Consider the following 27,397-nt stretch of genomic DNA (forward strand, 5'->3'; position numbering starts at 1 on the left):
CACCAAGTACCAAGTTATTACCAGCAAGCAAGTATTGGGGGTCTGGGTGGGGGAGGCCGATAGGCCTAGTACCCAGAATTTGTTAATATACACAGGTGTAGCCTGTAGGAAGATACCAAAAAGTGGGGTGGGTGGGCACACACACGTATAAAATTAATATATAAACCATCGATGCTGCTACAAAGTACCCTCTTCCCCACTTCCTACGCCAGTGATGTATAGGCCTATCAACTGCTGAGCATGGGTAATAATTAAATAAACGGAATATTCAAGAATAACCACAAACATTAAACAGTTCACATTTATTTCAGTGTTTCAGTTAATTGGGAATAAATTAATTTGGGTGATTTTAGCATGGGTCCATTCAATAGGCTAATAAACATTAAAACTATAAGTCTGTACTACAGGGAACGCCTTAGCCCGAGTACTCTGACTGTAAGAGAGCTAGACGGACATTTGAACATAAACACGCTCTCATTATTTATGTCCAAATGTCCATCTAGCTCTCTTACAGTCAGAGTACTCGGGCTAGGAATGCCTTTTTTATTACTATGAAATTTACTACAAGTTATTCATTTCTAAGCCTATTGATTTGTAAATTGCACACAAAATTAGTATTGTTTTGTTATTTCCAATACAAGTTGGACAAATCTGTGAAGTTTTTGTGAAGTCGTCTACTGACTGGATAAATCTGAACTTTTTGTGCAAACATCTATTGACCAACTTGGACAAATTTGTGCAGTCATCCTCTGACAAAACTGGACAAAGCTGTGACGTTTCTGTGCAGTCATCTACTGACTTTTATTGGTGAAAGGAATAGTTTGAACTTTTTTAGTTTTCCTGTCTTTTGAAAATGGCATGTGAAACTTAAAACTGACATTAACAGTGAGATTGTTTTTATTTCTCTCTGGCTGCAAAGAGTAAACTAAGATTTTTCAGACAGCTTGCCTTCATATCTTTCATCTCGAGACTGTTTTTTTCTCTGGCAAACACATATATAATGTAGGGTAACCTTTCTTTGAACAAAAAAATCCAAAAAAAATCCTACCTACCTACCCTACTTTTTTGGGCCATGTTACCTGAAACAAACTTCTTTTTTTTTTTGGCCTAATCATAAGATAACATGACTGCCAGTTGATCCACTGTTTGACTAGGACATTTAACCATAAGATAACATGACTTTGATCGACTGTTAGACTAAGACAGTGTTGTATGTTACAGAGATAGCAAGTACACAAGATGAGGTGACCAGTCTTGAGGATGTCGACATCGATCAGATGCTCAGTGGAGACTGGAATCTCTTTGATGAGATCGCTCAACACTTCCGCCAGTCCAACGAGTATGGAGACTTGGTGCACATATTTGTAAGTACAGCAGATTTTATGTATTTGTTGCACATATTTGTAAGTACAGTGGATTCTGCATATTTGGTGCACTAAGTACAGTGGATTCTGCGTATTTGGAGCACATATTTTTAAGTACAGTGGGTTCCATATATTTGGTGCAAATATTTGTAAGTACAGTGGGCTCCCCGTATTTGATGCACATATTTGTAAGTACAGCAGATTCTGCGTATTTGCTGCACATATTTGTAAGTACAGTGAGTTCCATGTATTTGCTGCACATATTTGTAAGTATAGTGGGCTCCCCGTATTTGATGCACATATTTGTAAGTGCAGTGTATTCTGCGTATTTGGTGCACATATTTCTAAGTACAGTGGGTTCCATGTATTTGGAGCACACATTTGAACCTTTTTACAACCATGCGACTAGCTTGTTGCATGCTTGCGACGAGCTTGTTACTAGCTTCCCGCATGCTTGTGACCAGCTTCCTGCACGCTTGCGACGAGCTTCCCGTAAGCATGCGACAAGCTTCCCAAAAGCATGCGATGAGCTTCCCGCACGCTTGTCCAATTTAAGCTAGTATTTGGAACCTTTTTACAACCTTGTGACAAGTGTCCCACAAGCTTGCGACTAACTACCTGCAAGCTTGCGATGAGCTTTCCGCATGCTTGCAACGAGCTTCCTGCAAGCTTGCGACGAGATCCCGCATGCTTCTGACAAGCTACTTGCAAGCTTGTGCCATCATCAGCGGCGGCCATCTTGTCTAATTCTAAAAAAACAAACAATGATCATTTTTAAAGTGAAAAACATGAACTGTTAAAAAAAAATGTATAGGTGCTACATGTAGTCAGTAACATACAAAATTAGTTTTCCACTATGATAGACATGTTCCATGTATGTGGAGTAATCTTGACTGAAGTGATAACTGTAGAAAACTGCTGATCCTATATTCTTCTTCCCCTTTTAGTTTATATTCTGGAGATCCATACTGTGGTCAAAAGTCATTTGTTTGTTTCTTCTTGTTTTCTTTTTTCTCCTGTTCCACCAAGCAGGATTCAACCAAACTTGGTCTAAATGGTCCTCTCATAGCCCTGACTAAATTTTGTTATTTTTCAGGCTGATAAAAATTCCAAGATGGCCACCTTGGCCTCTGAATAACCAAGAAATGTTTTACTTTTTCTCAAATTCCACCATGCAAATTTCAACCATATGTTTCCTAATGATCCTCTCATGGCCCTGACCAAGTTTTGTTATTTTTCGGGCTGATTCACAATCCAAGCTGGCCACCATTGCCTTTGATCGACAGAGATTTTTTTACTTTTTCTTAAGTTTTACTAGCCAGGTTTCAACCAAACTTGGTTCAAACAATGCTATCATGGCCTTCAACAAGTTTTGTAATTTTTGGGGCCAATTTAAAACCCAAGATGGCCGCCCTGGCCTCTGATTGACTGAGACATTCTTTACTTCTTCTCAAGTTCCACCAGGTAGGTTTCAATCAAACTCAGTCCAAGTGATCCTCTCATGGCACTTACTAAATGCTGTTATTTTTTGGGTTGATTCAAAATCCAAGATGGTCACCGCACGAGACCTTTTTAGTTTTTAAGTTCCACTTGTAACCTTTTTTTTTTTTTTTATTTGATCTATTAACTTCTTTACTAATTGCTATTTTCAAAATTCTGCACTTGTCGATTCAATGGACATCTTGGGGTGCAGTCCTGAATCCGACATCAACGACAACGAGGACGACCAGAGTTAACCAGAGTTTGAGCTACAACCACCGGACCCAGATGATGGAATCCCTCTACGTCTTCGGTCGATACATCTCGCAGATAGTAGTTCGCGAAGATGGAATCGGTGGCCCAATAACACCCCGGATACGATGCTGGAACCCGGAGTGTTACAATGCAGGGACATAGTAGCGGCTAAGGCATGCAGTTCATGTGGGTTAAGACACCGACGGTGGAGGTATACCCTGCTGATTGGTAGGCACACAAAATCGTGGATCGTATCCAAGTAGACACTGTGTTTTTAGTAATGTCTTTCAAATGTCTCTGATTGCAAGAGAGAAACAATTCTCTGTCGATGTTTGCGAAAGGTGGCAGTTCTTTCCAGGTACAGCTAAGAGTTCAAACAGAACACAACGACAAATCTTCCACATCATGTGAACCCACAATGGAATAGAGTGCTTTAACATCATAGGTGCGAGGACATTGATCCAGCAACTGATTTTTAGCAACAAAGTTCATCAAAAGACCCAGTGAAAATGAAGAGTAGTCGCGATTAAAACGCACCATGTTGACATCCAAAGCATGTATCTCTGACACTCTTGCCACTGTAGTGAACCCTATCAAGAACACCGTCTTCCTTGTCCAAACCTCTAAGAGGCCTTCGCAGCAGGCTCGTAAGGTGCTTGAGACAAGGCCCTCAGAACTAGATTAAGGTCCCATTTCGGTGGCCGAAACTGTTGAATCTGATCCTCGTGCTTGAAACCCTTGAACATGGAGTTTTCAAAATCGCCGATGTGGTCAAAGAAAACCCCTTCTTCCTTAAACCGTCGGAGATAAGGTCCATGCATGTAGTTGGTACAAGTTTGGATGTGGATGGTGCTGTCTCGACGTGGGATGAAGCAAGAGGCGATCCCAATCAAGTAACGGTAGAGGATCTGGTGCCACAAGACGTAGAAGGTCTGGATACCAAATTCCGCTTGGCCATTTTGGAGCAATGAGAAGTATCCGACAATGGAACTCCTGAAACCGCTGGAGGACTCTCGGTAGCAACACTGGTGACGGGAATGCATATGCATCCAGATTATCCCAACTGATGGCCAAGGCGTAGAGATCCAATGCATCGGAATCCGGTACTGGTGACACGTACGATCGGAGTTGACGAATGAAGCATGTCACAGAAAGATCACCAGTTGGTGTCCACAGCCTGTGACACACCCACCAGAACGCTTCTGGGTTGAGCATCCACTCGGTGCTTTGTGGAGCGGACGGTCTTGACAACGTGTCTGCCAGAACATTCGACACCCCTGGTATGTGACATGCACTGAGTTACAGCGGGATTGCATCTGTCAGCTTGAACAGACGATAGATGAGATCGAGCAGACTTCTGAAATTAGTTCTGCCCTGACGATTGATGTAGGCCGCCGCTGACATGTCGGTCGCTACAATAAAAGTTGCATGGAGCAAGTGCCGACGCCAATGACGTATCGCATTGAACACTGCCAGAAGCTCCAACACGTTGATGTGGAAACTGGCTTCGACGGCAGACCACAGCCCTGATGTCTGACTGTTGAAATGATTTCCCAACCTTCTCGTGAGGCGTCCACAAACAGATGGTCGGTCCCTTGGAATAGCATTAAAGAGACTCTGCCTAAGACGTTCGACGAAATAAGCTACCATTGCAGACAGGGTCAAAAGTTGTCGAGAAGGGTTATCATCAGTTGGGGGTTGTTCAACGTGATGTACGGAATGAGGAAGACTTGTAAACACTGTAACTGCAGGCGACCCTGTAGCTGGACGGATGTGCGTTTGGTGGGGCGTCCCCAGCCGCAAGTCCCCCTGCACTGGGGTTCGTGACCGGTAGATCGTTAGACCATCCACTAGTGGATGACAAGCTCCCCCCGAGGCCCAACGACGGCCGCCTCGTGACAGGTACCCCAGTCAAGACTTAGGTTGAGGTCAAAAGACCCAGTAGGCTCTGCCACGCATGGAAAGTCACAAGTTCGGCCAGAACTTTGGATACCGCAGATTGAATCTTGGTCCATCGGGCTGCAGGAACCTGAATGAGTCCCAGATCGGGTACGCAAGTGAATCCCAAGAAACTGGAGATTCTGTGTTGGTAGCAGTAAAGACCTTTCCTGGTCGACAATCCATCCGGGACGGTTCAAGAACTGAATTACGTAGCTGACTTGGCCCACTAACTTTGTCTTGTTCTGGCACTTCAAAAGACAGTCGTCCAGGCATGGGTAAAATTATATACCCTGCTGATGAAAAACCCGCGCCATTGAGGCTGTTATTCTTGTGAACAGCCAAAGAACTACCGAAATGCCAAATGGCAAAACCATCCAATCGTAGTGCACTCCCTGCAGTACGAACCTGAGATACAACTCTGGCGAAACAACAGTGAATGCAGTGAGAGGATAAACCGCACTGGACCATAGTAAAATAGTCGCGGTAAAAAAAAAAACCCGCGTGATGGCGACTGGATAACTTCCGGAGCCAGAGGAAGTAGTGATCGATCTGCCGAATATATTGGTAAAGTCATTGACCAACCACCGGACCGATGCATTCTGTCATCAACACCAACCCGGTACGCATGTAACGTCGAATCGATGCCGTAGCACAACTGACTGTGTGGCCCAACAGCAACAGCGGCAAACCGATAATCGACAGGAAACTGGAAAACAGTTTGTCATCAGGCGGAATGTCTGTATCAACCTCAGAGCGAGGCATATAGTTCGAAGGTTCCATGCGACTAATATTTCATAACAGCAGCAAGGCAAACACGCATAGTCATATGAAGTAAAAACATCGTATCCTCAACTACAGATGAGACTGGATCATCATGTGGCAGTGACAGTATTAATCTTTTCTTTAAAATTGCCGCCGTAGTGCCGTTGCAAAATTGACTTGCGACGGCACTTAACTGCCATAGCAAACTTGTCAGAATTTCAAGGGCTGTTATTGTAAATACTATATGTTACATGTATGTTTGATTGTTTAGCCACTGTTCCCATTGAATTTGATAAATCATATGAGAAGCTTGCAAAAATTAAAACATGTTTGCAGGAAGCTTGCACAGTTGAAAATATGCATGCAGCAAGCTTGCAAAAATTAAAACATGCTTGCGGGAAGCTTGCACAGTTGAAGATATGCATGCAGCAAGCTTGCGCATGCTTCCAAAATGAAAACATATATTTGTAAGCACAGTGGGTTCTGTGTATTTGTGGCACATATTTGTAAATACAGTGGGTTCCACATATTTGTGGCACATATTTGTAAGTACAGTGGGTTCCACGTATTTGTGGCACATATTTGTAAGTACAATGAGTTCTGTGTATTTGTGGCACATATTTGTAAATACAGTGGGTTCCACGTATTTGTGGCACATATTTGTAAGTACAATGAGTTCTGTGTATTTGTGGCACATATTTGTAAATACAGTGGGTTCCACGTATTTGTGGCACATATTTGTAAGTACAGTGGGTTCCACGTGTTTGTGGCACATATTTGTAAGTACAGTGGATTCTGTGTATTTGTGGCACATATTTGTAAGTACAGTGGGTTCCACGTATTTGGTGCACATATTTGTAAGTACAGTGGATTCTGTGTATTTGTGGCACATATTTGTAAATACAGTGGGTTCCATGTATTTGTGGCACATATTTGTAAGTACAGTGGGTTCCACGTATTTGTTGCACATATTTGTAAATACAGTGGGTTCCCCATATTTGGGGCACATATTTGTAAGTACAGTGTGTTCCACATATTTTGTACACATACATGTATTTGTAAGTACAGTGGGTTCCACATATTTGGTGCACATATTTGTAAGTACAGTGGGCTCCATGTATTTGGTGCACATATTTGTAAGTACAGTGGGTTTCACGTATTTGGTGCACATGTTTGTAAGTACAGTGGGTTCCATGTATTTGGTGCACATATTTGTAAGTGCAGTGGGTTAGAAGTATTTGTTGTACAGTCACTGGATTCTATGTATTTGCTGCATATATTTGTAAGTACTGTGGATTCTGTGCATTTTTTGCATATATTTGTAAGTACTGTAAATTCTGTGTATTAGGTGCACATTTGTAAGTACAGTGGGTTCCACGTATTTGAAGCACATATTTGCAAGTACAGTGGATTCTGTGCGTTTGGTGCACATATTTGTAAGTACATTGGATTCATAGTATATGTTGCACATACTAGACTTTAGATTGCATCTTTCAGATGTCTGAAATAAATCATAGGTACACATGTTAAATATGTTTTAATCTCTTGACTAAATTTGACCTGTCTCTGGTCACTGGAGGGAAATCATTAAAAGTCTACTTGTTACTAGAGTTAGTGTATTTACAGATATCCTTTCTCACTGTGTATTTGGTGTATGTGGACGGACTGTTACATTTCACTGTGCAAGCAATTTTATTTTATTAATACTTTCTGCTTACTCAATTTCAGGATAAACAAGTAATTGATGCACCCCGAAAAGCTACTAAACAAGAGGTAAGGTATTTTTCTGTATAATGTAAAATACCTTTTTTTTAGGAATTATATTTTCATGATTTAATGAAAATGAGTCAGTTTGCGAGCATTTATTTTCATGAATCCCCCATTTTCCTAATAAAAAAAAGAGAAAAAGTACTGATATCTATAATTTAGATGTTCTAAACAAGAAAATGTAGGTATACAGTGTTTTCCATAACTTGTTTTAGCATGGTGCGGCACCAGTATGCCTCAATAGTTTAGCACCATCTTACCTCAATCAGTGCCATGCTGCCCTGAGATTAAACAAGTCTCTGTCACTAATTAATTCTAAAACTGCCTTTATAAAACAATTAGAAAAATGTATTATAAAATATGCTTGGTATATACTGTGCAATTCATTTATTAAAGCAAGCACATTAATTACATTTATTTTAATTTAATTAAAAAAAATTGTCTTTAATAAAAAAAAAAGTGCCCTCAAAATTGTGAAAATGCCCTGAAAGTGTTTAATCTACCATGCTTTGCCAAATTTCTAGGGAAAGCACTAGCATCTGTAAATTGTAAGTTTAAGACTTAAAATTGAGTATTTGGGCTGAAACCATGTTACAGTGGTTACAAACTGAGAACAGTTGCTCTGATGACTTGTTTCAGAATACACTTTATGTAGGTTGATTTGTTGTGGACTTTGTTTTTCAGGAAATACTGGACCAGTTAACGGTAGCAGGTGAACACATGGGCCAGTTTGGAGAAAAGGTAGGCATTTGTTTTTTTTGTAACAAATATATCATATAATAGGCCTATATACTGTATAATGTCAATATTTAAGATAAACCAGTGAAATCATGTCTGTCGTGGGCTTTCTTAATCTACTTCTGTCACATAATTTTCACTGTAGTAGGTTTTAATAGCTTTCACCAGCGTGCGCGCGTAATGTTTTAACATGCTCATGTACCACAGAGGTTTCGAGCATGTCCGCCCTGGGGTTCGGCCTCTGAGAGGCCAGGGCCCAACCCGAGGCAGAACTCCTTCATCTGATGATGCAGGATTTAGAGTAGAGTACATGTAGCTGATGCTGACAGTTTATTGAGAATGAGTGATTTCACAGTTAGAGTACTTCATCTGATGACACGGGATTTAGAACAGAGTACATGTAGCTGATGCTGACAGTTTATTGAGAATGAGTGATTTCACAGTTAGAGTACTTCATCTGATGACGCAGGATTTAGAGTAGAGTACATGTAGCTGATGCTGACAGTTTATTGAGAATGATTGATTTCACAGTTAGAGTACTTCATCTGATGACGCGTGATTTAGAGTAGAGTACATGTAGCTGATGCTGACAGTTTATTGAGAATGAGTGATTTCACAGTTAGAGTACTTCATCTGATGACACGGGATTTAGAGTAGAGTACATGTAGCTGATGCTGACAGTTTATTGAGAATGAGTGATTTCACAGTTAGAGTACTTCATCTGATGACGCGTGATTTAGAGTAGAGTACATGTAGCTGATGCTGACAGTTTATTGAGAATGAGTGATTTCACAGTTAGAGTACTTCATCTGATGACACGGGATTTAGAGTAGAGTACATGTAGCTGATGCTGACAGTTTATTGAGAATGAGTGATTTCACAGTTAGAGTACTTCATCTGATGACACGGGATTTAGAGTAGAGTACATGTAGCTGATGCTGACAGTTTATTGAGAATGAGTGATTTCACAGTTAGAGTACTTCATCTGATGACACGGGATTTAGAGTAGAGTACATGTAGCTGATGCTGACAGTTTATTGAGAATTAGTGATTTCACAGTTAAGAGTACTTCATCCGGTGACGCGGGATTTAGAGTAGAGTACATGTAGCTGATGCTGACAGTTTATTGAGAATGAGTGATTTCACAGTTAGAGTACTTCATCTGATGACACGGGATTTAGAGTAGAGTACGTGTAGCTGATGCTGACAGTTTATTGAGAATGAGTGATTTCACAGTTAGAGTACTTCATCTGATGACGCGGGATTTAGAACAGAGTACATGTAGCTGATGCTGACAGTTTATTGAGAATGAGTGATTTCACAGTTAGAGTACTTCATCTGATGATGCGTGATTTAGAGTAGAGTACATGTAGCTGATGCTGACAGTTTATTGAGAATGAGTGATTTCACAGTTAGAGTACTTCATCTGATGACGCGTGATTTAGCTCAGTCAGTTGAGTGCTCGTGTTTGGTGCATGCATTGCAGGTTCAAAGCACCTCTGTAGATCCATTCAACTGATGTCGTTTTTTTCTGATTCCAACCAGTGTACTGGTCAAAGGCCATGGTATGGGCTTTCCTGTCTGTGGGGAAAGTGCATGTAGAAGATCCTTTGCTGCACTAGGAATATGTAGCGGGTTTCCTATGATAACTAGGTGTCAAAATTACCAAATGTTTCACACTCGATTAATAAATCAATGTGCTCTATTGGAGTTGTTAAAGAAAAGAAAACAAACGTTTTTTCTTCGGATGACAAACAATAGTGCATTTACACATATTTAGATAACATTTCAATGTTTTGGGTTGGGGAATCCTTTGTGAATTTTGTAGTTGATTAAATATGAATATTCCAAAATGAAATTCACACCACTAGATATAGAGGAAATAACTGACCATTTCATACTTAAAAACATAATGTAACTCGTTGCAAATACTGCGTTGGTTGACAGCCCGAGAATGTGATCTGTATGACATGAAGTAAATCTGTGGTATTGCTATGTCTGCGTTTCAGCTGGAGGTGTGTGAGACTGGTCTGAAGGTGTGCACCAACGACCTTGCCGTGTTCAGAGAAGACATATTGGAACTGGGCATGGTTCACGACACTCAAGTACAGCAGCAGAAGGTAGCAAAACGTTAACCTTTAAATACTCCATTCATTTTCACAAACCCACGGGCTACAAGTTTATAACTTTAGTTCACTTATTTTCACTTATAAAATTCATTTAAATGAATAATATATAACATTCATAGAATTCATATAATATATATAAATATATAGATATTGGGTGCCCCCTCAAAAAGCCCCAATAACCCTATAGGGCAATGACCCTAGTATTCAACCACTTAAGAAAAGATGGATCATAACAGTTTTTGCTAATATTTGTTTTCTTCATACACCCATGTCACATAAGTCTGCATGGCATAAAAGTCTGCATATGTTAATTATGTTATATTACGTCTTGAAACAAATGTTGGCCGTATGTTTGTAAACAAACAAACAACATTAATTTAATTAATAAAACAATTGCCAAAATAAGACATGTTGATTATAAATATATGTATGAAACTGATAGATAACAATTTTATTGAATAAAACTGAATTAATGCACTAAAGACACACTTTTTCAGCCTTGATCAATACGGTTTTTTATTATCCATATGGTACAACATGACCAAGTTAATAATAATCATATGAAGCACATGTGTAATAACAAGTTTAATGACGTAATTTTGGGAAGCGACGTCATAACGATGTTAATTGTTTTCCCCAGTCCTAGCTAAGACTTTGCATGTAAAATATGACGTCATTTCGTCGTCTCCTTGCAGTTGTGGTTGAAACATTTTGAGATGGTTTTGTTATTCATAAAAAATAATAATAATATGGATAATAAAGAAATTATTACACTCGCGTGTGTTTGTCATACTGATTTTACGAAACTCGTGTCAGGATTTATTTCGTAAGCTATGATTTCTTTATTGTAGAATGATTTATAAACATTTCACTCACAAGCTCCACATAACAACAACCAAAATGTAATAACTTAGCAATAAATATAAAGTTGAAAATCTTAATTTGTTTAAATATTTTTAAAACAATGATACAATGTGAAATGGCAAACAGAATTCTGAAAAACATTAGTTATGACATCAGTCATCATAAAACATTAGTTATGATGTCAGTCATCGTAAAATATTAGTTATGACATCAATCATCGTAAAACATGAGTTATGACATCAGTCATCGTAAAACATTAGTTATGACATCAGTCATCATAAAACATTAGTTATGACATCAGTCGTCATAAAACATTAGTTATGACACCAGTCATCATAAAACATAAAAAGCTCTACTGGTTCCAGCCAGTAGATCTAACAGCATTGCATGGACTCCCATGTCCAGGTGACATTTCATCTATAAATAACAATTTAAATATCAACCAATTAAACTTCGCCTTTTATAGCGTTATTCGGGAGCATACAGATTCTAAAAATATCGGGCGAGACTATTTATCCAATAGGCGAACTTGTTGGTCTATTTCAACATTGAAAAAAACAGGGGGAAAAGTGCAGTAATAAACTTTGGATTGTATACTAGTATAAACAGATTTTATGGCTATACCATCACGGTTTATTTTTTCGTCTTGAAACGAATTTTATATAAAATTTTATATTGCAATTAGTTTCCGGCATACTTCGTAATTCACCCGAATTATTTTGTATACCCTCGGCATAATCCCAAATGTTTTCAAATTCTTTTCAAATCACTGGCATGATTTTGCAAGTAAGGTTTTGATTGGCTGAATAAAAGGTCAACTGGACATGAGCTCCAACGGGCAGCTTTTAGATCCACATGTAATAGTGGAGCTAATTTTAATTAGATTGCATAAAACATTAGTTATGACATCAGTCATCATAAAACATTAGTTATGACATCAGTCATCATAAAACATTAGTTATGACGTCAGGCCAGTGTTTCTGCCAGAAAGACATTTTTGGGTATGGCACTATGGAATTGAATGCAACCACAGTCAACAGTGGGTATGGGGGGCCTCCCCCAGAAAGAAAATTGGTTCAGTTCAGGTTAGGGTTAAGAAAATCATCCAGTAATGATAAGAGTAATTAATTTTGTTAAAAAGTTAACTTAAAAAAATAAAATCTACCAAAATATTTGGGTATATGGAGCCATACTCGTTTTACCCTCTGGCAGAAACCCTGCAGGTGTATTTAGAAATCATCTAGACAGATTTATCTAGCACCATGCAAAAGCTGGCTAATTCAGTTAAGTGGGGAATAAAAAAAAATGTGACCTTGTGACTAGCATCATTTCAATTGTACTCGCCCCCAGTCATTTGTAGTCACTTAGGGAGATCATTATTTCCTTTCCCCTAGTTATAGTTTGTCCATTGACTCCATGTTACACTTGAAAAGTCTGTAAATGAATAATTTTCCTTTTATTTTCTTACAGAAAAGGCACACGAGGCAGACAAATGAGATTAAGACTCTAGAAAAGAGGTGAGTTGATCTTTAGTCTTAGTCTTGTCACGACCCATCAACATCCATCCCATTGCCCAGAGAAAGTTGCTGTATGTACATGTACTCACGGCAAACAATTAATTTTATTAATACATTGGGTCGAATTTATGATGCCGTTCGGTGAATAACCTCATATTGGTTAATTACAGCAGTTAATTAAACAGCAAACCTTTTCCAGTCGTCATATTAATAATGACAGTGCAGGTGTTTTCCCACATTTTAAACTTAAAATTTTAACTTTAAATAAATTAGTTTTTAAAAACATTCTGAACCCAGTCATACTGCATCTGTATTTGTGATACATTTAAAATTTGTACAAGGCGTAATTGGATTCAATAATTATATTTTAAATTTTATTATTTTATGTTTATTGCAGTACCATTTGACTGAACTTAATTTTGTCTTGAAATATATGTATATCTTATTTAAATTATTTACCTAGTGTGGAAAAAATAAGTGGAGAGCGTGAAAACATGATGAAGAAGTTGAGTCTGATTAACCAAGCGGAAACCAATGATGCCATCATTGATGCCTACCAGAGGTTCAATGCCATGCTGACTGAGCTGAAAGTGGCCACTCAAAAGGTGCATAGTAATGCTTCTTGCTAGAAATATGTCGATGGTGTTGTATCAGGTGTAAACTCTCAAAAGGTGCATAGTAATGCGTCTTGCTAGAAATATGTTGATGGTGTTGTATCAGGTGTAAATTTTCTATATAGATTCCGTATCATGGGGCTTGAAGCTCAAGCATTGAAATAGCTCGATAACAGTCATTCAGGTTATCAGGTCACCACATCTCAAGACAGTTCAGATGGTCATTCGTTCTCCACAGTATTTTTGTGAAGGAATGATAACAGCAGTATTATTGTAAAGTACATAACTCAGGCACATGTGCAGACAAATTAGGAGAGCCTTGTCTAGACTTAGGCGAGCAAAGTTTATAGGTGGGGGTGGGTGTCAAGTCATGCTTCCCTAGAAAATATATTTTAAAAAAGAGAAAATTCTCTTGAGCAGAGATGAGTTTCGACCCCCGAAACTCTTCTATGCACACGCACCTGTAAATGTGCCCTAAGCTATAGGGTTTTTTTTATAATAATCTATATATGTATGGGTTACCAGGCACTGTGCTTATTGTAATGCCTGGAAGCCATAATGTCTTCCGAAAATCTGAGATTTGTGGTGTGTGTAATGGAATTTGAGTCCTTTGGACACGAGTAATTGCAATTTATTTTAGACAGATGTTTTGTCAACTTACAATGCATGCATTAAAGCGGCAGTATCCGGAATATTTTTTATTATTTAAGCATATAGAGCAGAAAATCCGATTACGTTTGGTGCATATATGACGCCGCACTCCGCATTGGTTTCACTACGCTGGCTTATCCAGGTCAAAAACAAAGCCAGTATTTTGAAAGTGGGACACTTTTGACGGGCTCCTACCGATATTGGTTTTCATTGGCTTATCACAAGTGTGGAATTCCCCAACAAGAGATCATGTGAGATTTCACAATTTTTTAACAAATTTAACTGTCTTAATTGAGGGGTCATCTCATATCTCCAAAACATATTTATATCCGTAGAGGTATGGTACAATGCCTTTCCAGGGGTCGGTGGGTGGGGGATTTGCCGTGAAATTTTGACAGTGGCCAGCTGTTGGCATACGCGTTACATGTAAGGGGATGTTACTAATTACATAACACTCTAGGGGTAGAGGAAGAGGGTACTGTGTTCGATTTAAGTAACATTTTTCAAGACTATATGTTATTTTTATTCATTACTTAGACCTAAAAAGGTGTTTTTTGAAAATGTGCGGTCAGTCTAGGATCGATCCCCATCGGCGGGTATATAAGAGACATAGTATAAAATGTGGCGTGTTTCCAATGCACGTGTGCAGGGATTTCAGCGGGGTTGGGGTTACAGACTGTGTTAAGCGTAGTTTATATGTGGCCATGGTCCCCCAGAAAATACATTTCAATTTTTTTTAAGCTTGGGCAAATAAGGGTTTCGACCTCCAATACTCTCCCCCTGCACATGCACCCGATTCCTCTCTAAGATTATATGTCAAAATTAGCAAATGTTAGACATCCAACAGCAGATGGAAGGAAGGATAGGATATGTTTTATTTAATGACACACTCAACACATTTTATTTACGGTTGTATGGCGTGTTAACTGAAACAGGCTGTCATTTGTGCTTTGCTGAGCTATGGCGGCACAGGTGACGAATCGAGCATATACTTTTGACAATCTCCGTTCATAGCGAACACACACAAGTTTTTTAAAAGTGCATTTGAGCTTGTATTTCATATTTGTACATGATGTTATAATATGGTAACCAGACTGTAACTTTAAAAAACAATTTTTATTGACTTAACATTATGCTGTCGGAAGTATAAAATTATGAGACTGAATCCCAAAATATCTACATTACCGGTAAATCATGAATGTAAATGATTCTGGCAGAATCCTACAAAAAACCCTCCAAAATTGAATACTCATATATACTCTTCAAAAAAAGTAACGCAAAAATGAAATTTTCCTAATAAATATGGATGTGTGGAAACATTGTGTTCCGAACGCTAAGTATGTTGTGTAATGGAGCATACCAAATGCATTTTCACCAGCAAAGTTGTTCGGAATTTGATGACCTTGAAGACAGGTGTGAAAAAGTTAACAATCGCAAAACCGCACCTGCGGTCAATTCAGCGATTTGAACGGTCGGCATGGTGAGCACATGCAAGAGGCACAAGAAGCCCTATAAAAGTGCAGGGTTCAGGACTTAGCTGTACTCAGTTTAAAACTGTCAGCGTAGCTTTCACAATGCCAAGACTGAATGAAGCACAGAGGAACAACGCCGTCGGACAATTGGAAGCAGGCGAATCCCAATCAGAGATTGCGAGGCTTTTCGGTGTGTACCCTAGCACCATTTCAAGATTATGGATCCGCTACCAGGCGCATGGATCAACACGTGACCTTTGCAGATCCGATAGACCACGTGTCACCACTCCTGCTCAGGATCGCTACATTCGGTTGCACCACCTACGCCAAAGGACGACCATGGCTACCTCCACTCAATCTACAATACCGGGACTGCATAGGATCTCTGACCAGACTGTCCGGAACCGTCTACGAGAGGCAGGATTGCGACCCAGACGTCCTGTTAGAGGCGTGATTTTAACCCAGCAGCATCGACAGCTTCGACTACAATTGTGTCAAGCACCCAGGGTATGGCCTCAAAGACGATGGAGACACATGTGGTTCAGCGACGAATCGCGATTCATGCTCCGTAGACAGAATGGAAGGGCACATGTCTACCGCCGAAGAGGTGAACGTTTTGCACGCAATTGCATACAGGAAGTGGACAGATTTGGTGGAGGAAGTGTGATGATGTGGGCAGCCATTTCTTACAACGCCAGGACAGACTTGGTGCACATCAGGGGGAACTTGACAGCACAGCGCTATGTGGACGAGATCTTGCGCCCGTATGTCGTCCCCAACATGGCCAACGGCAACACTGTTTTCCAGCAGGACAATGCCCGTCCTCATACAGCGCGCATCACCACAGCTTTCCTAGCAAACAACAACATCAATGTTCTTCCATGGCCTTCCAAATCCCCAGATTTAAACCCAATTGAGATTTGTGGGATGAACTGGATAGACGTTTGCGATGACGACAACCCCAACCTCAGACACTACAACAGCTGGCTGCCGCTTTGGAGGCCGAGTGGGCTACAATTCCGCAGGATGTCATCCGTCATCTGATTGCTTCGATGGGCAGGAGGTGCCAGGCAGTACTTGACTCTCATGGGGGTCACACTCGTTACTGACTGTACGTGACTTCAAACAGGACCTTGGGAACTTGGATGGCTGTTACAACAGCCTCTGTCAATGTTGTTTATCTGTGTCAACTTGCAAGTTTCTGCCATGTTTCTTTCATGTATTAAACGATTTAGAAACATACATATAGAATACTATACAAGTTTTCGCTAGATATCATTTTTACGAAACGAGTGAACTTCCCAAACGTATCTGACCGAAAGAAAGTGAGGTCGGATACGTTTGGGAAGTTCACGAGTTTCGTAAAAATGATATCTAGCGAAAACGAGTGTAGTATTTTATTTATTACCCTCCTTTAAATCACGCAAATTATGAAAAATAAATAAATCAATCAATTTTGTAGCCTATTTCAAGACCGGATGTTGATTTGCATAACTAGCCGGTGCACGACTACGTACCGCCTCATTGAGAAATAGTTCGTTGTACTTCCGCTACTTCTCAGTGACGTTTTCAGGGGAGTGGTGTAGACATACTTCCCCATAAATTTCCATTGGGTTTCATTTTTTAATTTAAAGAAAGCTGTAAGGTACATGCATCAATATATGTTTATTTTCATATTGGGTGAAAAATTAGTAAAACTAATGCATAATTCCATATTTTAACAAAACGCCCCCAAGAAACAAATGTTCCCGTTACCCCACTGGTTATGCTAATAATGATGAATTCACAAATCACAACTGACAATAACAATTTGTTGACCAAAAATCCAACCAATAAGAGAATAACAAGTGTTTTTGCAGTTAAAAACGTGTAGCTTGCAAAAGCAGCTGAGTTCACGGGAAAAGTAAAGATAACTTTAAGGTCGACGACAGTCACTTTTCGCGCCCTTGTTTTGGCTTTCTTTGTACACAATAAATAGGCCTATAGCATATCTTACCGTAATTTCACTTGAAATCCATATTTTGTAAAAGGTACAATTTTTCAATCACAGAATTTTCTTCAAACACATTCAGGTGCTTCAGTAATGTTCGAAAAAAAAAAAAATCAATAGGAATTTTGCATTGGATTTTTTCCAGCATTCTTAAAACGGAAACGTCATGTACCCAGTTTGTGGTTATTGTAAGGAGGTGCAAAGTGATGTCATTGGAATTCTGACATTCAAATTCAAAATTAGCTATATTATTACAATGCATCGCCACATTAAAATAAAAACTGGTCTACTAACCTTGACCCCTGTTAAATTTCTACAACAAGCAAACAACGCTGTTAACATAATTCTACAAAAAATATTATTTTAAGTTTAAAAAAATAAAAAACTACCTTTCGAGTTGCCAAATAAACAAAATCGGTAGCAGACGATACATGTTTACGATATTTTATTTGTGAATTTTATTTTTCAAGGTGTATATAGCTTTGTTTATAGAAATAATACATATATACAATATTCAATTTTATTTATCAAGGTGTATATAGCTTTGTTTATAGAAATAATACATATATACAATATTCAGTTTTATTTATTTTATATATTTTATTATTATTTTTAATTTAAATGTCTTGCGACATCCGATGAATGAATGAAATATATAGTAAAACTTGTGGAATGTTGACAACGTAATTTTTCATGAATGAAAAAAAAAGTCCCGGTAGACTTACTGCTTCATTGTCAACCAATGAAAAAACGTACATCCGGTACGACCCTCGTGGTGCGTACCGTATTTGTACGACACCGCTATACGTTCACCAGGTGGGTGATAAAATGAAAATCTGGCTTTGCGTTACTTTTTTTTAAGAGTATATTTACCTACTACTTCTTTGTGAAATACATGTAGTAAATCAGTTTATTGTTTGATTACTAAACATACATTTTTAATGTCTAATTTACATGCGAGTGAGTGTATGTATGTGTGTGTGTGACTGAGTGAATGAGTAAGTGGGGGTGGGGTTGGGGGTGGGTGGATGTGCATGTGTGCATGTGCATGCATGCATGTGTGCGTGCAAACAGAATATCAGCCAACATGTGACAATATTTTTTGTTATATTTGTTTTAGAACAAGAAAACCGTTGAGAATTGGAACATAAATACGACCCATGTGGCTCAGCACATCAGAATGGAGATGAAGATGTTTGAGGCACGTAATGCGAATCTGGAAACGGACATGAGAAAACTGTTTGCAGAACACCAGCGCTTGATGTCGCTCCTGTCAAGTGGAGACCACTCCAAGTGCAGAGAAAAGGTGATGATCAGTGGTCGTGTTTTAATCAACACTTTCAACCTAATTTGGTGAAATGTAAACTGTTAAAGGAAAGGTTAAGCAAGGCATTTGGCCTGGTAGGCATAATTCAACGATATTTAATGTACATTATAGTTTAATATCAACAAGGACATTGGTATATTTAATTATTACAATGAAATTTTTTTTACCGAATATTGTATATAATGTGTGCATCCATTTTTCTTCCATGCTGCAAATACGCCCCCTAGTAAGGATGTAGTCATGTGGTGAAAACTGCATCGCGTCAGGAATGCTGAAGCATATGAGCCTTGTTACTGCAGATCGCTGCCACTCAGCCTTACGAGTTGGTGTCAAACGTTATGGTTGGTATCACCGCGTTGCCAACAAACAAACATGTTCTGCCATTTTTTGTGATAACACCAGATACACAGCTAAAGCAAATTAATAAATACGTGTTTACATTATTTGTTCAAATCGTGTTTATTACTCTTCCATTTACGATTTTGGGCGAAATCGCCACCATATTGTGTTTTCTTCTTTTGTGTTTATGATTTCTTGTTATTTATTTATTTATCATTATTGAGTGGCAAATTTAATTAATCAGTATTAATAGCAACAAACCTTTTTAATTTCATATAGTATGTATGACCATTTCAATCCAATGGCAAGACTGACGTCAAAATAATTTATTTTATGTCTGATAGGACGGCGGGACATGCAGTTTTGGGAGGAAATTATGATAGTTATTTTATTTTTTATGAGACTATTCATATAAGCCTGTGGTTTATTAATATTGTCATTATTATGTTATTATTATTACTATTATTTTATTGTTATTATTTTTATTATTTATTTACTTATTTATTATTATTAATAGTTGTTTAATGTGACTATGATTGCTATGGACTTCATTACTGCAAAATAGGCCTTAATTAATGTACCTACTGTGTTCGCATCTTACCGACATTCTGTAATTTTTCTGACAATAAATACACTCCAATTCTGGTGTGTGTGTGTGTGTGTGAAAAACTTACCACAAACACACCAGTCCACATTATCAAGTCTGTGTCCCCTCCTGGTGGTTCGTCATCTGTTGATGAATTAGATGAATCAGTTGAATCAACCACAGCACGCTTTTCTATTTCGGCAGCGGTGAACATTGATTCAAACTGAAACGGTTGTTAAAAAAAACAATCCCGCCTGTGTTTAGCCTCTTCAAAAAACTCTTCGCTATCCATTTTGTTCTTACTGTCGTAATCCATCTGTGTTTAGTGGATTATTTTTTATCAGTTCAGGTCATAGGTTTTATATCGAAATTACTTTCTTTTTTTAATATTATTAAATAGTCCAATCCTCTCTTCTTTCTCTTATTTATTTTTGGACTGTCCTTCTAAAATGCTTCAAATTATATAAATATTCGACCGAGCAGTCAATTCCTTTTATTTTTGGCTTGTAACGGTTTTTTTCTTCTTTTTTTAAATGCTATTAACTTTTTTTCACTAATTGCTATTTTCAAAATTCTGCCCATTTTCAACTCTACCCCCCCCCCCCCCCCCCCTCCATCTTATCTAATTTCATTTTGACCACCCGATCTAATCTAGCGACCAAATTTAATGAGTAGAATTTTCTTTATTAATTATATTAGAGGTACGCATTAAAATTTTAAAGGCCCACTATTTAATTTTTGGATGTAAATTTCAAAATTGTCCGTTTAATTTTTGTTCTATCCCGGGACAAGCTCCTGGCTATCCAGAGACAGGCCCCGGGACGGACATGCTCGAAACTCTAGTGGTATATGAGCATGAAAAAATTATTCGCATTCGCATTCATCTTTAGACAAATCTCAGATACTCACAAAGAGTTTCCACCTTTGATTTTTGGTCAGTGCGCTTTAATAATGAAATACTGACACACTGAGAGTAAAATGCTAGAAACAACTAAATTTAGAGTAAAATACACACACACGTGATTTAATTTGTATTTTATACACTACATACAAACAGAAAATGTTAACTTTTCTGCGATAGAAGCGAGAAATACGCACACAGAATTTTGCTAAGAAAAAAACAGAAATATATCGGCCACCACAGGCTAAATGTAGGTGTGTGGAATTATCTTGTCATTTAGAACCTTAATTGTGGTAAAAACTAAATTACAGTGAAATTTGTTGTTTTTATTTATGTTTTAATGTTGGTTCATAAATAAGAAAGATACATAACAAAATTGGGATATAACAACATTACTATTAGTCCGACAATCACATTCATTCGGTAATTCTCGGACTTGTTTGTTTACAGTTATGAAGTTGATGGCGATGTCAAGGGAAATAACTCTGTATTCTAAAATGCGACCCTCTAAACACCGGATGCTGTCTAAACTGGATAAATATTAGGTCCCAGACGTGATCCGGTTTAGACAGGTTTCACTGTAGTACTTTTTCAACAGCTGCAGGTGCATCAACTTTTGAGTTTAGGTCCATATTAAAGTTTTGTGTTTGGCCCCATTTGTCACAAAGTATAAGTCCTAGATCAATAAAACTAGGTTTATAGATGTCCGTAACAATGCATGTAAAAAATAATTGTACTTGTAATTTTTTTTGTAAACCTACATTGAGATGAACATCTGTCATCTGTCAGCTATGTTGAATAGGTTTTATGGTAGGCGAGACATTGAATTCAGTGGAGTTCTTGTTTGCAACTCTATCCCCTATCCTAAAAGCATACTCTTTGTTTTTCTTCTCCTAAAAGTGAATGTAACGAAACTTGATTTGAGTGTTGGGAATCAGTTTGAATTTCATCATCAGTCATTGGTTAAAATCGGTTTGCACCAACCAATCAACTGTTGATTATACAGAATCGGTTAGAATTATAACGAACAAAAGAAGGATTTGAATTATAAGCACCATGCACCTATTGTTGTGTTCATTCGGACACTACAAATTGCTTATTTTACCTTTAATAACTATACAATATCATTTCTTTAAGTACATCTGATAAAAACCCACCTACCCAAACATATTTACATCAATTTTATCATCTAAACTTAATGAACAATTACAGATGAGGGGAAATCTAAATATTTGGTCAAAATTTAAGTCATTACATCTTCTTAAAATTTCACATATTATAAAGATATCCTTGTATTACGAGAATGTCAAAAACAAATTCATAGGTCACCGGACAAAATGTTTATCCCTGGGCCATAAAGTGAATAGGTATATAAATTGAATAGATGTGGGGGTTTCCAGTGGCTAATCAAATTGGTAATGCTTTATATCCATTAACCATATGAAATTTAACCTTTTCTATAATGCAACAAAGAGAATCTTTAATTTTCTTAAAATAAAATCCAGCAGACACACAAGTACATATCTTCGATATTAAAGGCATTCATTCACAGATGGTTGACCTAATTAATGACCTAACAAAGTATTATCTGAAAATATATACATTTGATTTGTACCTAAAAGTACTTTATTGAACCATCTACATAACCACCATATCCCACTTATTACTGATATTTTGTAAAAAATAATTGAATTATGTTGATGGTCCATAATTCAGGAAAAAATAATGGCTATTTGGAGAGCAGAGGTGTGACGTATTATTGTTTTAGTCACGTTACGGACATCCCTCGAATAACCACAGTGTGAAAACGATTTACCAAACTTGTGTGAATATAACACTTGACTGTCCTCTGTGATGTAGGGTAAATAGAAACAAAAACAATGAAAATAAGTTATTAAAAAATAATAAAAACATATACTGAATGATAATAAGCTTATACATTAATTTATTTTATAAACAGAAGCATTTTAAACATCGATAATCCTGACTAGTTAGGCCTTTCCATGTTTGGTCAATTTATCGTCAGTCATACATGGAAAAATGTAAACATCTGGATCACAAACACCTTCATTTTCTACCGTGTCAAATTCATTATTATGCAAAATATGCCATAACCCCATGGGTAATAGCAGCTGGCTTAGTATAGGAATTGTTACATTTTTAAAGAATACTGTGACCTAGACAGTGTTTATATATGAAGTGGTTATATATACGATGGCCATGTATATAGCCGCTGGCTTAGTATAGAAATTGTTACATGTTTAAAGAATACTGTGACCTAGACAGTGTTTATATATGAAGTGGTTATATATACGATGGCCATGTATATAGCCGCTGGCTTAGTATAGGAATTGTTACATGTTTAAAGAATACTGTGACCTAGACAGTATTTATATATGAAGTGGTTATATATACGATGGCCATGTATATAGCTGCTGGCTTAGTATAGGAATTGTTACATGTTTAAAGAATACTGTGACCTAGACAGTGGTTATATATACGATGGCCGTGTATATAGCCACTGGCTTAGTATTGGAATTGTTACATTTTTAAAGAATACTGTATCCTAGACAGTGTTTATATATGAAGTGGTTATATATACGATGGCCGTGTATATAGCCGCTGACTTAGTATAGGACATGTTTAAAGAATACTGTGACCTAGACAGTGTTTATATATGAAGTGGTTATATATACGATGGCCGTGTATATAGCAGCTGGCTTAGTATAGGAATTGTTACATGTTTAAAGAATACTGTGACCTAGACAGTGTTTATATATGAAGTGGTTATATATACGATGGCCGTGTATATAGCAGCTGGCTTAGTATAGGAATTGTTACATGTTTAAAGAATACTGTGTCCTAGACAGTGTTTATATATGAAGTGGTTATATATACGATGGCCGTGTATATAGCCGCTGCTAACGAGGCCTGGCTATATACTCAGCAAAAATGTATATAGGCGGTAAATACGTATTTGAAAACTATATTACCAAATAATCTTGAACAGGAGGAATACATACTAAGTATGAACAGTGCTTGGTCTGTACAGAAGACAGGTGGCTGGGGGATTGAATTAGGAGATAACCATATGGAACTTTCAAATTTGCGGGTGTTATTGTCTAATTGATCCAGCTAATGTCATTTTTAATTATATATTAGCCATGAACTGTATTACATATAACAGGTCTGACAAAGTCCATGCACATGTGCCTGCAGTGGTACTGTGTATGGTAGGTCCATAAAAAAAAACGATAAAAAAAAACAAAAAAACAAACAACATAAAATAAATAAATAGAAAAGAATTTTTTTTTTTTTTTTTTAATAATAATACATTTTAAAATTATATCCTCGTCGTTAAACAAAAAAAACTTATTTTTTTATTATTATGTACTAAAGAATACATTTTCTTTTTGAACTTAATCCCTGTAGGTGCTGCAAAAAAAGCAGCAAGGGAAAGCGAGAGACAAGGTCGAGTGGAAACCGAACCCAAGACAGAAGATGCCCGATGAGAGGCACGACTGGAGGAAGTCATGTCACGGCAAGTCCCTGTACGGCAAGAAGGACCTTGAGGAGACCGTCCCCGACTGGGAGCAGAAGATCAAGGAGATGAGGCAGATGGCCATGCACGACAGTTTGTGCCACAAACACCAGCCGGATGGCCTGCAGCAGCCCTACACCATGGACCGGGAGTGGAAGAAGCAGCATCCCGAGTGGGAGCGTGAGAAGCAGCAGGCGGAGGAGTGGGACCGCGAGAAGCAGCAGGAGCTGAGGGACCTGCAGCCAACCAGTCTGATGCTGGAACCCATCGACATGTACCGGGATGAGCACAGCCTCCAGCTCCACCTAACATCCGACAAGGCCAAGGGCAAGGCTGCAAAACAGGTCAAGGTTACAATGGTAAGAATCAGAGTTTTGGTTTTGATGGCCAAGAGCACAATGGTAAGAATCAGAGTTTTGGTTTTGACGGGTACAGCACAATGGTAAGAATCAAGATTATTAGTTTTGACAGGTAATTTTGAAGTGCCTGGCAACTATTCTAAACAGCTCATACTAGAAATATTACAGACACTGACTTTACCTCTGATAGATAATGAGTATTACCTCGTTACATGTAGCCAGTAGAAAATCATGGAATGATTATTGATTATTATTGTAGGATGAGAACGAGTATAAGATGATGAAGTACAGGGAGTGGTTTGAAGAGGACTTCCGACAGAGAAGATCTTCGCTGAAGGAAAGGATTCAGCAGATGTCCACCAAAATACAAGGAATGAAGGACATGTAGTAAGTAAAATACAAGGAATGAAGGACATGTAGTAAGTAAAATATAAGGAATGAAGGACATGTCGTAAGTAAAATATAAGGAATGAAGGACATTTAATAAGTAAAATACAAGGAATGAAGGACATGTAATAAGTAAAATACAAGGAATGAAGGACATGTAATAAGTAAAATACAAGGAATGAAGGACATGTAGTAAGTAAAATACAAGGAATGAAGGACATGTAATAAGTAAAATACGAGGAATGAAGGACATGTAGTAAGTAAAATACGAGGAATGAAGGACATGTAATAAGTAAAATACGAGGAATGAAGGACATGTCGTAAGTAAAATACAAGGAATGAAGGACATGTAGTAAGTAAAATACAAGGAATGAAGGACATGTCGTAAGTAAAATACGAGGAATGAAGGACATGTCGTAAGTAAAATACAAGGAATGAAAGACGTAATAAGTAAAATACGAGGAATGAAGGACATGTAGTAAGTAAAATACAAGGAATGAAAGACATGTAATAAGTAAAATACAAGGAATGAAGGACATGTCGTAAGAAAAATACAAGGAATGAAGGACATGTAGTAAGTAAAATAGAAGGAATGAAGGACATGTCGTAAGAAAAATACAAGGAATGAAGGACATGTAGTAAGTAAAATAGAAGGAATGAAGGACATGTAGTAAGTAAAATACGAGGAATGAAGGACATGTCGTAAGTAAAATACAAGGAATGAAGGACATGTCGTAAGTAAAATACGAGGAATGAAGGACATGTTGTAAGTAAAATACAAGGAATGAAAGACGTAATAAGTAAAATACGAGGAATGAAGGACATGTAGTAAGTAAAATACAAGGAATGAAGGACATGTAATAAGTAAAATACAAGGAATGAAGGACATGTCGTAAGAAAAATACAAGGAATGAAGGACATGTAGTAAGTAAAATAGAAGGAATGAAGGACATGTCGTAAGAAAAATACAAGGAATGAAGGACATGTAGTAAGTAAAAGACAAGGAATGAAGGACATGTAGTAAGTAAAATACAAGGAATGAAGGACATGTAGTAAGTAAAAGACAAGGAATGAAGTACATGTAGTAAGTAAAAGACCAGGATTGAAGTAAGTAAACTAAACAAGCACCTTAAAAACAAGCTAAATTATCTTATGATCATAAATTAATGAACACGACACCTTGCTACTCTCCTTGTGAAAGATTTTGGAACATCTCTAATATGATAGTGACATAAATTATGTAACCCAGGCTGTTCCAGAATGGATCACACGGGGGCTCTGGGTGTAGTTTTTTTAACCTTTATACTACTGGATTAATTTTTGACAAAAACCATGTCTAGTACAAGTTTATAATATTTACTCACATATATTCACTTAAATGTTTTATAAATACATAAAATAAAGTTTATATTTGAATCGGTAAGTATTATTTTCGTGTATTTTTTATGATCTTTTCGATCAATTAATGTTGATTAAAATTAGGCAAAAAAAGTGGTTTAGTTACGGGCATTTGTGGCCAGCTGTCCAGTATTCATGTCCATTATTCCCAATAACAGTAGCTTTCTGCCAGAATTAAAAAAAAGAAAAAAGAACTACAGTTCATATCCCAATATTTGGTGATCAAATTTATTATCAAATTAGCTGTCATAATGAGCTGTCGATTCTTGAAAATGACCGCGATGTGCCACCATTGTTGTCAAGTGCAAATACTTGCCCAAAACCACTTTTACAACTCAAAATTCCAAGGTATTTCCATTGAAAAACTAAAATCTAAAGACACAGGAAGCTGAGTTTTCTGTTAATAAATCGTTTCTAGCGAGTGTCGTGTGCAAAACTGTGGGAAATATGAATTGGGGAATGCACTGTATACAGTGTACAGTATGTCGACTGGCGAGACATCGGGCGATCGAGATATCTCGTCTGCGTACTTAGAAGGTTCATATATTCATTACACACAAAAAACATTTTTCACTTGAACCAAATATACAGAAAGGGGGAAGCAACATGCCCATCTTGCATAAAATAAAACATGAAATGAATCCTTACACGTGATGAGCTTTTGGAACAGGCCTATTGTCTCCAACAGAAATGATGGTAACTGCTGGAACAGGCAGGCAGAAGAAATGCGCCTGCAGTTCTGGCTTGAACCTCTGTGTACTGCTTATGAATTACTTTAACAACTGAAAGGCATTTACCTACATTACATGTAGCTGTCTAGCATATATCCCCATCTCTGTAAAATAGAATTAGATTTAATCGACACAATTTGATATATAAAATAACTGAAAGATGGAGGAGTGTGTTTAAAACTCAAAGAGACTCCTGAGTTTGCTGCCATACGTGGTAACATATTTTCCACTAATGGAGCATCTTTAAAAACCAATCCATTTTCACATTAAAATTTTAAACTATTA

At 37.6% G+C, this 27,397-nt stretch overlaps 1 protein-coding gene across 1 annotated transcript in view; it reads left to right on the plus strand.

The window, feature by feature from the left end:
* The window catches only part of LOC121382968 (golgin subfamily A member 6-like protein 2), a 48,775-nt gene that overhangs the window by 16,752 nt on the left and 4,626 nt on the right, over window positions 1–27,397 (plus strand). Inside the window, exons 4-12 of the mRNA XM_041512664.1 lie at window positions 1,222–1,364; window positions 7,530–7,574; window positions 8,253–8,309; window positions 10,316–10,426; window positions 12,770–12,816; window positions 13,280–13,421; window positions 18,664–18,849; window positions 24,129–24,596; window positions 24,856–24,983. Coding sequence (XP_041368598.1) covers window positions 1,222–1,364; window positions 7,530–7,574; window positions 8,253–8,309; window positions 10,316–10,426; window positions 12,770–12,816; window positions 13,280–13,421; window positions 18,664–18,849; window positions 24,129–24,596; window positions 24,856–24,983 — 1,327 coding nt within the window. The remainder of the gene's footprint in view (window positions 1–1,221; window positions 1,365–7,529; window positions 7,575–8,252; window positions 8,310–10,315; window positions 10,427–12,769; window positions 12,817–13,279; window positions 13,422–18,663; window positions 18,850–24,128; window positions 24,597–24,855; window positions 24,984–27,397) is intronic.

The sequence above is a fragment of the Gigantopelta aegis genome, chromosome 10 (assembly GCF_016097555.1).
Source record: "Gigantopelta aegis isolate Gae_Host chromosome 10, Gae_host_genome, whole genome shotgun sequence".
Classification (NCBI taxonomy): domain Eukaryota; kingdom Metazoa; phylum Mollusca; class Gastropoda; order Neomphalida; family Peltospiridae; genus Gigantopelta; species Gigantopelta aegis.